At 44.2% G+C, this 14908-nt stretch overlaps 2 protein-coding genes across 4 annotated transcripts in view; one reads left to right on the top strand and one right to left on the bottom strand.

The window, feature by feature from the left end:
• Nucleotides 1-2178: 2178 nt before the first annotated feature.
• Nucleotides 2179-6154, bottom strand: CCDC121 (coiled-coil domain containing 121). The gene is made up of 2 exons (XM_081253805.1): nucleotides 5514-6154; nucleotides 2179-5043 (listed from the first exon to the last, which is right to left on the bottom strand). The coding sequence occupies exons 1-2, from the start codon at nucleotides 6008-6010 to the stop codon at nucleotides 4089-4091; spliced, it is 1452 nt and encodes a 483-aa protein (XP_081109931.1). The 5' UTR covers nucleotides 6011-6154; the 3' UTR covers nucleotides 2179-4088.
• Nucleotide 6155: 1 nt separating this feature from the next.
• Nucleotides 6156-14908, top strand: part of GPN1 (GPN-loop GTPase 1) — a 20292-nt gene continuing 11539 nt past the window's right edge. The window contains exons 1-5 of one of the 3 annotated variants that reach the window (XM_081253810.1): nucleotides 6156-6302; nucleotides 7009-7102; nucleotides 9196-9235; nucleotides 10003-10069; nucleotides 11024-11061. In XM_081253810.1, the coding sequence (XP_081109936.1) occupies nucleotides 6192-6302; nucleotides 7009-7102; nucleotides 9196-9235; nucleotides 10003-10069; nucleotides 11024-11061 (350 nt within the window). In that variant the 5' untranslated portion in view covers nucleotides 6156-6191. Of the gene's footprint in view, nucleotides 6303-6345; nucleotides 6921-7008; nucleotides 7103-9195; nucleotides 9236-10002; nucleotides 10070-11023; nucleotides 11062-14908 lie in introns of those variants that run through there. The other 2 variants (XM_081253811.1, XM_081253812.1) reach the window with 2 other exon arrangements.

Raw genomic sequence — 14908 nt, 5'->3', positions numbered from 1 at the left:
GGATCTGGGTCTCTGCATGCCACTCGAGGTAGTGGATTTCTTCCTAAGGCAACGGGGACAGCTAGGGGAGTGTCAGGTTGGGGGGTGATACCACCAGATGTGAACTGAGATGATGGATGGGGCTGCCCCTCTGCAGCACCATGCAGGATGGGCTGGATTTTCCATTTCAGTCAGGTAACCTTACCCCTTTAACACTATCCCAAGAACCAGGTCTTCTTGTATCATCATGAATACAGCTCCAAAATAAAGTCTGGGAAAAGCAAGTTATAGAATACATCAAGAGTCCCATCTGTGGAAGGTTTAAAAACATGGAAAAACAATGCTCTATCGTTTATGGATATATAGAAATAAAAGTATATAGACTATATAAATATAGTACCTATAAATATATTTTAATAAAATATAGAAAAGATAGCAGGAAAACATGCACAGGCATGATAAACATCAACTTTAGATAATGGTTCTGGGATCCAGAGGGACAAGTGAATGGTAAGTTCTTATTTTTTCAAATGGATAGTGAATTTGTTATACTTTTCTATATTTTTTGCTATGTCTGAAATGCTTCATTTAAAAAATCAGTTCAGGCACTTCCCTGGTGGTCCAGTGGTTAAGACTCCGTGCTTCCACTGCAGGGGGCATAGGTTCAATCCCTGGTCTGGGAAGAAAGATCCTGCAAGCCGCATGTTGTGGCCAAAAAGAAAAAGTTTACACAAACAAGAAAGAAAAAATACTCTGCCCACCTCCTTCTTCAGAAGGAACAGTTTAGGGATTTTACTTCTGCTTCCTCTTCCCCTCACACTAAGAATCAGCTCCCCCCCATGTCTTCTGTTCACCTCCATGTTTGCCATTCCATTCCGAACAGTCATCACCTCTTGCCTTTTCAAGAGCTTCCTAACTGGACTCCTTCTGCTTTTCACTGGCTTGGTACACGCCGCATACTGCTGTAGTGAGTTTTTATACTGTAAACTCGTTCACTTGCTTAAAGCCTAGTGATTTCCCAATGCGCTTAGAATAAAAGTCATCCCCTTTACCTTGTCCTCCAAGGCCTGCCTACTCTATTAACCTTTTTAGCCTCATCCGCCTCTGCTCTGTCCGTGTTCACTGCCATTCCCCAACTACACTTAGCCACACTAACTCTTTAATCCTACTAAACTCCTTCCCATCTTAGGGCCTTTGCATTCACTGTTCCCTCTGTCCGGAATGTCGTCTTCCCCAATTTTTGTACATCAGGCTTCATGTCATTGTTCAAGTCTTAACCTAAATTTCACCTCAGAGGTCTTTTCCATCTAAATGCACTTTCTGTAACATCACCCTCTTTCCAGCATAGGAAAGCAGACAAAAAGTAGACTGAGATCCTAGTTGGCCAGCCTACTGCTGGCCTGCTGACGGGAATTTCTAAGGGCCTTTATCAACGGGAGTCCCCAGCCCCTGGGCTGCAGACCGGTCCACGGCCTGTTAGGAACTGGGCCGCACAGCAGGAGGTGAGCAGCGGGCGGGCGAGCGAGCGAAGCTTCATCTGCTGCTGCCCATCGCTTGCATTACCGCCTGAGCCCTCCCCTCCCCCACCCAATCCCACCCCCCCGTCCGTGGAAAAATTGTCTTCCACGAAACCGGTCCCTCGTGCCAAAAAGGCTGGTGACTGCTGCTTTATCAGATGACTCACCCTTTTAAAGTTTTCAAGCCCTCAGAGGCCTCACAAAGGGACAGCCAGAAGCAGTACACCAGATCAGATCCATTATCTGGGATGAGGAATTCAAAATAAACTGAGAAAGGGTGGAAGTTATTCACTCCTGAATTAATTCATCTGGACAGCACTGGCAGGAGGGGGAATTAACAGCAGAATAATAAGATTACCCATCCCTCTTTCCAGCTCCTTATCCTTAGTTTTATATCTTCCTATGGTTTTTGCATCGACAGAGAATAACGGTTTCGAATGTGTCTTGGATACCATGTTTTTAAACAGGCTCTCTGTATTTTCAGCTCCACTGAATAGAACTATTCAGGTTAAGGCAACTATGTGCTACCTAACATTCTACTTTGTGCACTAAAACTGCATTTTTATTATGTGCACACTAGTATGAAGAAGACTTGCAGAGTTGGTAAGACGTGAGAAGAGGTAAGTAGAAGGTACATTACATTGGAACAATAATGAAATCAGTGGGTATATTATAACCTGAGTTTATTTTCAATAGCAACAAAATTTTAAGAACCGAGACATTACACATTTAACAGAAAAGTTGTTAAAGCTAGAAGTTAAGGCACATTGAGGCAGAATCCTTTTCTGAATCTAATTGTAAAAGAATTCATTTTACATATGAATAAAACTGAAATCTGGGAAAACCATTATGAACTTTTTCATCACTGACAATTTCTTGAAAATATTAAGTTGATTCTGTTTTACCATAAAGGAGCAACATTAAAATATCAGGCTATATTTCTGTACCAGGATTCAGCATTCAAAGAAATCCCCGATCTAACCATCAGTATGTCCTAAGTGCCAAAAATATAACTACCCTAAAAGTCTATATTAATTTAAAATACTACTCCTAGTTCTACTGAAGGGGCATAAAGAGGGTACACATGACTAACAAAACGCATTTCAAGGACTAGGAAGTGTTTATGCAGTAAAAACGTAATAAGTGACCTAAAGCTAAAGTGCTCACTCTATCGAAACTTCAGTCATCTTTGTCATCTTAGAAATTGAGGATGTTGCCTGGGAAAGAGATGGCAAAAGACTCTTTAGAAAGTTCTCCAAATATATGAAAACTTTCTTTTGATACATTTTCCTAAAACAGGCAGAAGCACTCAGTCACCTCATTCAGGCTAGAGGTATTTCTCCACAGAAAACTGACCAGGTATACATACCTCTATTTTCTCTTCCCTTCACACAGTTTACACAAAGCAAAAATGGTATGGGCTGAGCATGAGACAGAAGGTTACTCTGCCTAAGGCTTATTACACTTGCTGTTAAGAGTTTTTCAATCATGAGAAAACTGTAGAAGCAGCTACCTGATCACCAGGCACAAACTTTACAAAGAGCTTAAAAACACTGTGTGCTAAGGTGGCCAAAGAAGTGAGGATACATGGACATTGGTTGTTTACAGAGCAGAAAGCAGAATATAACAATCTGAAATGCTATTCTTCCAGGGGCTTTTTCTATAAAGAAACCTAACTTAGCTAGGTGAAACACACTACACAACTATTTTCCTGTCACTTCCTCAAGGTGGTTTTTGTAAGGTCGGATCTTAACAAACGGCATCGCGAAACAGAGGAAAGCTTCAAGTGAGCTTTGTTAGGGGGCGCTCCCCGGCGAGGTTCACTGGTCCGAGAGAAAGGGGCCAGAGAAGTCGCACCCGGGCGAGGGTTGGGCAAGATTTTATAGGGGAAGAAGGGAAAGGGGTGTGGTGAATCTGGGAGGGCGCAGGGTATTCCTTATTTGGTGGTCTCTTCGGGTATCGTGGCAATATCTGGTGCCGGTTACATCAGTCTTGGGACCGCTAGTCCCGCCCCTCAAAAGGCGGGAAGGCTGGGCGGGGTGAAAGGTCCCCCGGTCAGTTCCTAGAACTGGGTGGTCCGGAAAGTCTCCAGGTCAGTTTCTGGAACTGGGTGGTCCGGAGAGTTTCGGTCTGATGCAACCCTGTGCTCCGCAAGCGCAGGCTCGGCGGCCATGGCTCACGGGCCCAGCCGCTCCGCGGCATGTGGGAACCTCCCGGACCGGGGCACGAACCCGTGTCCCCTGCATCGGCAGGCGGACTCTCAACCACTGCGCCACCAGGGAAGCCCTCAAGGTGGTTTTCTTGAGGTTGTTTCTGGGTTTTTGACAAATGGTACTGGGTTGTCTGGAGGTGTGAGGAACAGCCCATTTATTACCAAGAGCTAATTAAAGAAAAACCTAACTTTAAGGGAAGCCAGTCCCACAAATAATCTAGCAGTACTGCTGGAGAAGAACACCTAATCCTTCACACTAACACATCACGATGGATACTTAACCACAGCACCCTGAGATCCCCAAGCCTTCCTAACCTGGTTTATGTTACGTAGCACCTAAGAACCCTTGCTCCATTCCTGACTTCGTGTTATTTTAGGAATTACTTTGGGTGCGTCCTTGATTTGGTGCCTAGGGCAGGGTTCAGTATGGTCTTTGGAGCACCTTGTCCTTTTGGGCACGGATTACGCCTTTCATGCAGCCGTTGCTTCCCCCAGCTTAAGCACTCTAGGTACCACTGATCTTGCTGCAGCTGCTGCTGCTGCTTTTTAAAACGGCTGTGAGTAGCCTCCAACTTCTGGCCTTTCTGAATTAGCTGTGGTAGTTTCTTCTGTAACTGCTGGTGTTGTCTGTCAATGCTACTGTGGAACTCGGAAGTGTACTGCTTTGCTGCCCTCTCCAATGCCTCGTTCTTGCTCTTCAGCTGCTTTGTTGGTCTCTTTCCCAGCTGCCTTGCATCTAGCTCACTCAGTTGTGCCTCCAGTAGTGCTTTATCCTGGACGAACTGGACCAGCATGGCCCGTTTCTTTGCAGCTGTCTCAGCGAGGGTTTTCTTTATCTCCTGCTGTAGTGTCTGAATTTCTCTCTTCTGTTTCTCCTTTACTATCGAAACGTCCCTCATTGCCTCCAACTGCTTATTCAAATTGCATACGATCTTTTCTTTCTGCAAGAACTCTGTTTTAAGCGCTGAATTTTTTCCTGCATGTTTGGAGGTTAATTCTCGTCTCCTTTGTTCAATCTGCCCACTTTGTTGTGAATAGTAGTTCCACAGCTTCTCGGTTCGCTGTCTAGACTCCTTTGTTTGCTTGGTCAGGTATTCCGGAAAGAACTGGCTTTCCTCCTCGACACGTACGTTTTCCCCCAGCAGCTGCCTGGTTTCCTCCACTAACGGTTCTAGTCGGATTTGAGTTTTTTTGATTTGCTTGTCTAGCTTCATCATTTCCACTACTGCCTCTTCTTTAAACCTCTTCTCTGCCTTTGCTAGCTTCTCTGGCTTGCGAAAATTATTTATGAAACTAAGATCCGGTTGAAGGGAATTACTGGAGTCCTCAGCCAACCTGAAGGAAGAACAAGAGAGACATCCCCCCATGTTTTTCACGAAAAATTAGGAAATAATTTTAAAAATGCACACGTACTTTAATTCATATCCCAACTATTTGGGAGCACCTACGATGTTCCTCACACAAGGCACGGGGGACAGAGCTAGGGGTAAAGACGAGGGAGTGTAGTTTACAACTGACAATATGCCGTCTCTACAACCCTGCGAGGTAGTATCTCGAGGGTAAAGAGGAGAAAACAGGTTCAGAGAACTGAAGTGACTTGGTCACGATGTACACCGCCAGCGGGCGGCAGAGCCTGGGTGTAAACCCCAGATCTCACGGCTTACTGAACACTACAGCTGCTCCAAAGGGCCACCGCAGCCAACTGGGCGGTCGGGAGTAGGAGTGTATACATGGCTCGGCTCTTTCACCACCTTTCCGGGTGCCGAGGGCGCCTGGGTGGAGAGAAGCGCCCCCTCAGTACCTACTTGACAAACTCGGCATCCAAACGTTCCTCCCCAAAGTCACGGTGCACCTTTGCGGAGACCGCCAGGGAGAGAGCCCTACGGTCTGGGGCTGGCGACACGCGGAAACGGCGTCCCAGTGCGGAGGGTTTTTCCAGTTTCTCCGGGCTGGTCTCTGCGGCTCTTGGCGGGGCCCAGCAACTCCGGCGCTCGCATCCCGCCCGGGTCCCGGCACGTCCAGCCCTGAGCCGCTTAACCTCTTCGGCCGCCGGACGAGCCCTATCGGCCGGTTCTCCGGCGGCTCGGTTCCCCGCTCTCGGGGGACCGACAGGAAAAGGCACTCTCTTCACTTTCGTAGTGTGGGAGCCCGGAGGTCCCTTGTCGTCCCGCCCGCCCGGGGTCCAGAGCTTTGCCCTTCCCAGGCCCTGCCCGACGACGGTGAGCGGCTCTTCAGGTGGCCTACTCCAGTCGTCCTGCCAGTGTCTCCACTTCCCCGCCTCTGTCCCTAGTTGGACCCCCATCCGGGTCAGGACGGACAGAGCTAAGGCGCACGCCTAGGCCCTTGGCCCTGCCCTCTCTGGCCGGTTTGGTTCGATTCGGTTTCGTTTGTTCTGTAATAGTCTCATTCAGAGTTCCGAACGTCACGGGAGGCTCTCTAGCTACGAGTGTCTCTATGGTTGAGTGGGCGGAGCCTGGAGCAAGATGGCCGCGCTCGCAGCTGCTACGGAGCCGCAAGCTTCCGGGGGTCCCCGGCCTCCAGTGTGTCTGTTGGTGTTGGGAATGGCGGGGTCTGGGAAAACCACCTTTGTACAGGTGACCTGCACGGCGTGGGCGTAGTAGGAGCGCGCGAGAAGTTGTCTGTGGCAGGCGTAAGGCCAGGGGAGAAAGGGAGGTCTCTCTGGGGAGTTTGGAGGGTACCGGCGCCTGGCTTTCAGGGACTTGCCAGCAACCCCTGTTTTTTCCTCCGCGAAGCCGTCTCAGATCCTAGCCTGAGTTCATTCAGCCTCTCTTCTGCGTACCTTCAGTGCCTATTTGTGACGACAGTACTTGGTATTAGAATTGCCTCGCTAGTGCCAGCTCCTCGAAGGCAGAGGCTTAACAAGTAATTCTGGCTGTTAATAGAGTGCTTGCACACAGGCTTTCGGTGTAGCTTCCTAAAGAATTCCTTCTGGGGTGCCTACCATGTTTCAGGCACTGGGGATATAGCGGAAATGACAAGGTTCCCGCTTAAATGGAGCTAATGTTTTTTTTGTGGGGGAGATAGAACCCCCCGCTCCCCCCCACCCCCCAAGTCAATAAGTGACGGAGAGTAGAGGAGTCTCTGTTGGATGTGTGATGAAGAAAGGTAGCGTTTCAACTGAGACTGAATGTTGGAGGTGGAGATCAGAAACGAATATTTAAGGTAGAGGGAAGTGGAAGTGCAGAATTCTGGTAAGTTGGATTAAGGGGTGGAAGTTCTCTCTTTTTCCTTTATCATGCCTCTTGGTCTCAGTCCATCCTTCTCCCCATATGTCTGCAGAGGCTCACAGGATATCTGCATAGTCAAGGGTGTCCACCTTATGTGATCAACCTGGACCCAGCTGTGCATGAAGTTCCCTTTCCTGCCAATATTGGTGAGTAAACTGTACCAGAACTTGTGTGAAGTTTCTCAGAGGATGGAAAGCTGTCAGCCTATTCTATGAGTCTTCAGTGCTTCCATTTTTAATGTTTTCTAAACTGCCTAATTTTGTTTCCCTTGGATTTTCTAGCATCCTGAAACAGGCTTCTTCCTGATTCCCTTTTTCTCTTTGTTTACTCCTTCCCTCTTTCTAAATTTCCTTTTTTTCCTTACCACTACCATTCTCTCTACCTCTTTTGAGCCAAGGGTGTCAGACTATGGTTCTTTGGGAAAATGAAGTGACCGAAAGTCAGTCCTCTGGATTTTAAGCCGTAAACCCTTCAGCAGGCTCTGTTACATAAACTTTGTTTATATAGTTTTTTTTCCTTCAAGTTAAGAGCATGTGGGTTTTGTGCAGAGTTTGCTTACTGATCTGTAGGAATCTTGCAAAGTTACGTGGGAAAATATGTGTATATATGCCTGTGTGCATTGTCTTGGTGAGGGGTTCCTTCCCTCTTATCATCAGACTTGTAGAGGAGTCCCTGACTACTGTATAAAAAAGATTAAGAATGGATGGGATCCAGTGTCCTGATTCTTGATAGGATCTAGGTTTCCTGATTTTCAGACTATTCCTTGATGTTAGTCTTTTCCCTCCTGGTCTCTTTTTAATCCTATTAAGCTTGTACCCCAAACATACTAATTAAGGAAGACCTTGTATTAAGAAGCAGAAATCATTATGGGAAGAATTTTGAAAAAACAAAAAAATTCCATCTTTTCACTTAAAGGCTGGAACTCTAATAGTTGATGGGATATAGGTCTACTGACTGCTCGATAGGTTTAGTTAGATATTACTGGACAGACCAATTTCCTTTTTATTTAAAATTCCATCCAAATAATTTTTTTTCTAGTTTTATTGAGATATAGTTGACATACAGCATTGTATATGATTAAGTTGTATAGCATAATGATTTGATTTACAAACGCATGAAATGATTACCATGAGTAAGTTCAGTGAACATCTATCATCTCATATAGATACAAAATTAAAGAAATAGAAAAAATTTTTTTTTCCTTGTTATGAGAACGCTCAACTTTCACATATAATGTGTAGCAGTGCTCATTACATTTATAATGGTGTATATTACATCCCTAGTATTTATTCACTGGAAGTTAGTACCTTTTGACTACCTTCATCCAATTGTCCCTCCCTCCACACCCTCTACCGATTTGTAGATCGGTAACTACAAATCCAATCTCTTTTTCTGTGGGTTTGTCTGTCTTGCAATGTAATTGACCTGCCACAGTATTTAGTTCCTGGTATGCAACATAGTAATTTGAAATATATGTACATTTCAAAATGACCACTATGATGAGCCTAGTTAATATCTGTCACCATACAACGGTATTATATAATTTTTGACTGTATTCCCCACATTGTACATCTCACTCCATGACTCATTTATTTTGTAACTGAAAATTTGTACCTCTTAATCTCCATTACCTATTTCTCTCCCCACCCATCCACTTCCCAAGTTAATGCCTTTATAAAAATGTTATCTGCATTACCTTTGTTACCAGTAAGCAAGGAGTAAGAAATAAACCTTTTTTCTTGATTTAGCTCCCTTTTTCTATGTATATGGTCACTGAGAAGGTATTTAAGTTGTATAAAACTTTTCTCTTTGTCTCAGACATCCCTACCATAACTTGAGAGCTCCTAGCCTAACATTCTTCTTGGGTTACTTGGCAGTTGTCCTTGGCCAGTGTGAAGCTGGATAAATTACTAGAAGACAGTGCTGACAATAGAAGCCTCAAAAGCTAGTTTCAGTTTCTTGCTGGGAGGGAAGGTACTTGCAGGGTACCTTTTGTCCTCCTAGTCTCTTCCTGAGCTTGCTTCTTTTGCTGTTGCAATTCAGTGATCTTAGCTTGAAAATTTAGAAAACAGATTGGAAAAGTACCTTGGATGCTAAGAGAGAAACTGATTTGTTTGCTCAGAGGAAGCAGAGATGACTTGAGAGGTCTGTTGGCTTAGATATTATAGGTGGAGAGTCTCAAACTGTATTGTTTCTTACGTGTTAAATTCCATTTCATTCTCTCTTTTTTTCCCTCCAGATATTCGTGACACTGTGAAGTATAAAGAAGTCATGAAACAGTATCCTTTTTCACATCTACTTTGGTTGTTGGCTCATCCCTGGCTACTTACTGTCTGTGTATTGTGTAGCTTTGAAAAAAGTGTTTGTGCCTTCCCTTGTGAAATATACTAGTAAAAGCATTCGATTGCTTTCAGGTAATTTTATGAAGAGGAGGGAAGGTGAATGTGGGGAGAAGCATTGTAGGTGATTAGAAATCCTATTTCAGCTTGTGAGTTCCGTTTTCTGCCTTTGTCCCGAACTGCAGGCTGTTGTAATTAGCACAGAGAAGGAGAGGCTAGCTGGGGGCGTGCCTGGGTCCCACAAGGGAGTATTGCCTTGGTGGGTGCATCCATTGATCACCATCCCCTTAGACTGGGAAGCTCAAAGATGAGTAAGATCAACTCTTAGTACATTGCTGTGTGAAATGTGTACTTTCCCTATAGGTAAGTCTAGATAGGAAGACTAATTCTAATCCTCAGGTGGCTTGATGAGTGAGGATCAGAGCAAAGAGTGGTATATAAATGATCTTCATGGCTAATGCCATCAGGCTGTCAATGCCTGATACACCTGTCTGTTCCATTTTGGCCCCATTTCGCCTGGCCATTTCTAAACGATGAATGAGGTAGACATCGATAGTGAACGTTTCCCTATGAGGTTAAGATTATGTGATACATACTAGTCAGTTGAACACTAATGTTATGCTGTTTTTGTGAGGGATTGTCTAGATAATAAACTTTATCATCTAAATTGATCTATAAGCAATTTAAATCCTCAACTTAGTGTCTAGGTATGGACTTGGACCCAATGGTGGCATAGTGACCTCACTCAATCTCTTTGCTACCAGATTTGATCAGGTATGTCTGTCTCCATTTACATAGACATGGCTGTGTCAAAACCTGTGACTCTTAAATGGCTTAGCTTGATCACACTGAGAAAGAAGGGCAATCAACCTCAATGTCAGTACAGAATATAAGGAGGCATTTTGGTGGACAAAGAAGTAGGCTATGAGAGGATGATCAACATGGTGAGAGACTTCACATTGAACGTTGTGGCAGCCAATAAAACAAAGACCTAAGAGACCTGGGTTCTCTTCTTGATCTGTTATTGGCTTGCAGTGTTACCCTGAGGATGGGGTGGAGGGATGGGGAGTGGGATGGGCTACCAGGCAGGGAATGGAACAATTATGGGGCTTTTCACTTGTGACAAATTGTTGTCATCTGTTATGTTTTCTCTGTCACATTCCACTTCCTTAAGAGTGTTTGGCAATCACTGATTTTTTTTTTTTTTTTTTTTTTTTTTTGTGGTACGCGGGCCTCTCACTGTTGTGGCCTCTCCCGTTGCGGAGCACAGGCTCCGGACGCGCAGGCCCAGCGGCCATGGCTCACGGGCCCAGCCGCTCCGCGGCATGTGGGATCTTCCCGGACCGGGGCACGAACCCGTGTCCCCTGCATCGGCAGGCGGACTCTCAACCACTCTGCCACCAGGGAAGCCCAATCACTGATTTTTTACCCCGATTTCACTCAGTGATTCAGGCTGTTAACGCTTTACTGAAGCACCAAGAGAGAGACTTGGCAGGGACAGATCAAGTCTTCAGCTCCTTAGGCCTTGCCCTGTGCTCCAGGGTGTTGTGGTACGGCAGGTGTGGCTATGTTTCTTTGGTTCCATGAGCACGTTAGTTGGTGTCCTCAGACAGAGAACATAGAGATTCAATCGTTAATGGTGCCTGCAGGTGGGCCACTCTTGAGAGGGCCCTGTGATTTTTTTTGTTGAACTTGGATTCTGTTGTAATTGGCGTCTTTTTCTTTTAGGTGATGAAATTTATTGAGAAGGCCCAGAACATGTCTAAGTAAGTGATTTCAGTCTAATGCCTATTTATTACTCTGTAGTTGACATGTTTCTAGGTTTTTTGAAGGATTTTGGGTTACTATCAAGTTCTGAGAGGGTGTAGTTAGAGATGAAACCATGATAGGTGAAAAAATTTTTGGCAAGAAGACAGTCATTAAGATGCTCTACATGGTTGGGGAACTAAGATCCCACAAGCCATGGCGCGGCCAAAAATAAATAAATAAATAAGAGCGACAAGACGCTCTACAGTGTAGAGCTCAATTTAATAGTATCCCACCCCCAATCACTTTGGTATATGTTCCCAGCTTCTTAGGAGGTATTTTGAAAATTTGAGTCCACATTCACTTGCCCACTTGCCTTCTCTTGCTTGTTGGCATTAAAGTCTATGAAATACCTTTCTAATCCTTGTTTAAATTAATATAATTTACATGATTCAGGGGGAATATTTTTTAATTTAAAAAGTATCAAAATATAAAATAGGAGATTCTTATTATCATTACCCACAATGAACTGTTGTTAAATTTTTAATAGGTTTGCTTTTTTAAAAGAAAGGAAGACAATTTATTATTTTTGTAAAAAGGATATAGTCTTATTACTATAAATAATTCCTACCATATGTAGTATTTAAAAGATGAAACTATCACCCTTCTTGTCACTAGAAATAGTTATCATTATTATCATTATTGCTATCAGTGACTGTCATCCCAAGCGTTTCTATTCACATGTACATAGATAGAAGGATGGATGGATAAGGTGTTTTTACAAAAATAGGATCATACTAGAGTAGTTTTTTAAAGTAACAGCTTTATTGCAATATGAATTCACAGACCATAAAGTGCACTCTTCTAAAGTATACAGTTTAGTGGTTTTTAGTATATTCACAAAGTTGTGCATTGACCAGAAGTACCTGATTTCAGGGACTTCCCTGGTGGTCCAGTGGTAAAGAATCCACCTTACAATGCAGGGGACACAGGTTCAATCCCTGGTCAGGGAACTAAGATCCCACATGCCACGGGGCAACTAAGCTCGTGAGCCACAACTACTGAGCTCTCGCACCTCAACTAGAGAGCCCGCGTGCTGCAAACTACAGAGCCCGCGCCACAACTAGAGAAGAGAAAACCTGTTCGCGATGGCTAGAGAGAATCCCACATGCCGCAAACTACAGAGCCTGCGCCACAACTAGAGAAGAGAAAACCCGTTTGCCACAGCTAGAGAGAATCCCGCGTGCCACAACGAAAGATCCCTCATGCCTCAACGAAGATCCCGCGGTGCTGCAACTAAGACCTGGCGCAGCCAAAAGTAAATAAATAAAAAAGAAATCTTAAAAAAAAAAAAAGAACTACCTAATTTCAGAACATTTTCATCTCCAAAAGAAACCCCAAACTCATTAGCAGTCACTCTATTCCCCATTCCTCCAAGCTCCTGCTGGCTTCATGTACCATTTTACATTTTCACCAGCAATGTATGGAGGGTTCCATTTTCTGTACATCCTGGTCACTACTTGTAATTGTTTTTGTTTTTGTTTTAATTAATTAATTAATTAATTAATTAATTTATTGGCTGCTTTGGGTCTTTGTTGCTGTGTACGGGCTTTCTCTAGTTGCAGTGCGTGGGCTTCTCATTGCGGTTGCTTCTCTTTGTTGCAGAGCACAGGCTCTAGGCACGTGGGCTGCAGTAGTTGTGGCTTGCGAGCTCTGGAGCTCAGGCCCGGTAGTTGTGGTGCACAGGCTTAGTTGCTCCGCAGCATGTGGGATCTTCCCAGACCAGGGCTCGAACCCGTGTCCCCTGCATTGGCAGGCGGATTCTTAACCACTGCGCCACCAGGAAGTCCAGATGTTGAGCATCTTTTAGTGTACTTCTTGGCCATTGGTATATATTTGGAGAAATGTCTATTCAAAATTTTTGCTATTTTTAAATGTTTCAGGTACGCATTATAATTTAACATGCATACACTGCAAAGTGATCACCCCCCAAAAGTCCAGTTACCATCTGTCACCATACAATCGATCCCCTTCACCCCTTTTGCCCACCCACAACCCCTTTTTCCTCTGGTAACCACTGATTTGTTCTCTGTATCTGTGAGCTTGCTTTTGGTTGGTTGGTTTCCTTCCCTTCCCCTTCCCTTTCCCTTCCCTTTCTCTTCCCTTTCCCTTCCCCTCCCTCCCTCCCTCCCTCCCTCCCTCCCTTCCTTCCTTCCTTCCTTCCTTCCTTCCTCCGGGTTATTCCACATGTGAGTGAAATCATATGGTAGTTGTCTTTCCTTCTGACTTATTTTACTTAGCATAATACCCTCATGTTTTTCATCCATGTTGTCACAAATGGCAAGATTTCATTCTTCTTTTATGGCTGAATAGTATTCCACTGTGTATATACCACATCTTCTTTATCCATTCATCCATTGGTGGACACTTAGGTTGCTTTCATACCTTGGCTATTGTACATAATGCTGCAATGAACATAAGGGTGCATATATTTTTTCTAATTAGTGTTTTTATATTCTTTGGATAAATACCCAGAAGTGGAATCACTGGCTCATATGGTTAGCTCTATCCTTCATGTTTTGAGGAATCTTACTACTGTTTTTCTTAGTAACTGCACCAGTTTATATTCCCACCAACAGTTTACGAGGGTTTCCTCTTCTGTACATCCTTTTCAGCACTTGTTATCTATTTGGTAAGAGCCATTCAAACAGGTGTGAGGTGCTACTTCATTGTGGTTTTGATTTGCATTTCCCTAATAATTAGTGATGTTGAACATCTTTTCATGTGCCTTTTGGCCATCTGTGTGTCTTTGGAGAAATGTCTACATAATCGGATCCTCTGCCCATTTTTGAATCGGGTTGTTTATTTGTTTTTGGGTTGTATGTGTTCTTTATATATTTTGGATACCAATTCCTAATCAGAGATATGATTTGCAATTTCTGCTGTTCAGTAGCTTGCCTTTTAGTTTTTTGTTTTTGGCAATGCCCGGCAGCTTGCAGGATCTTAGTTCCCCGACCAGGGATTGAAGCTGGGCCACTGTGGTGAAAGCGCTGAGTCCTAACCACTGGACCACCAGGGAATTCCCACCTTTTAGTTTTGATGATGTTTTCCTTTGCTGTGCAGAAGCTTTTTAGTTTGATGTAGTCTCATTTGTTTATTATTGCTTTTGATTTCCTTGCCTTTGGAGTCAGATCCACAGAAACTTCACTAAGACAGATGTCAGTGAGGTTATGGCCTATGTTTTCCTCCAGGAATTTATTTAATGTTTTCAGGTGTTACATTCAAGTCTTTCATCAATTTTGAGTTATTTTTTGTGTATGGAGTGGTCTAGTTTCATTCTCTTGCATGTGACTGTCTGTTTTTCCCAACACCATTTCTTTCTTTTTTTTTTTTTGCGGTACGCGGGCCTCTCACTGTTGTGGCCTCTCCCGTTGCGGAGCACAGGCTCTGGACGTGCAGGCTCAGCGGCCATGGCTCACGGGCCCAGCCACCGCGGCATGTGGGATCCTCCCGGACCGGGGCACGAACCCGTGTCCCCTGCATCGGCAGGCGGACTCTCAACCACTGCACCACCAGGGAAGCCTCCAACACCATTTCTTGAAGAGACTTTCCTTTCTCCGTTGTATGTTCTTGGCTCCTTTTGTCAATTAGTTGTCCATGTATGTGTGGATCTTTGCTTTTTTAAAAACAGCTTTATTGAGATATAGTTCATAGGCCATACAATTTACCCATTTAAATTGTACAATTCTGTGGCTTTTAGTGTAGTTACAGAATTGTACAGCATCATCACAATCAATTTTAGAACGTTTCATCCCCTCAAGAAGAGACCCTCTTCTTTAGTTATCACTTTCTTATTCTCCCTCCCTC

The sequence above is a fragment of the Mesoplodon bidens genome (assembly GCF_964165515.1).
Source record: "Mesoplodon bidens genome assembly, chromosome: 14".
Classification (NCBI taxonomy): domain Eukaryota; kingdom Metazoa; phylum Chordata; class Mammalia; order Artiodactyla; family Ziphiidae; genus Mesoplodon; species Mesoplodon bidens.
The sequence above is the reverse complement of the archived record's forward strand: the minus strand, read 5'-3'. Positions and strand labels throughout refer to the sequence as shown.

Coding starts and splice junctions, on each gene's coding strand:
- CCDC121 (XM_081253805.1), bottom strand. CDS start 6,010: ATGGGGGTCCAACTAGGGACAGAGGCGGGGAAGTGGAGACACTGGCAG. Junction 5,044..5,513: donor TTGGATGCCGAGTTTGTCAA/GTAGGTACTGAG, acceptor TTCTTCCTTCAG/GTTGGCTGAGGACTCCAGTA.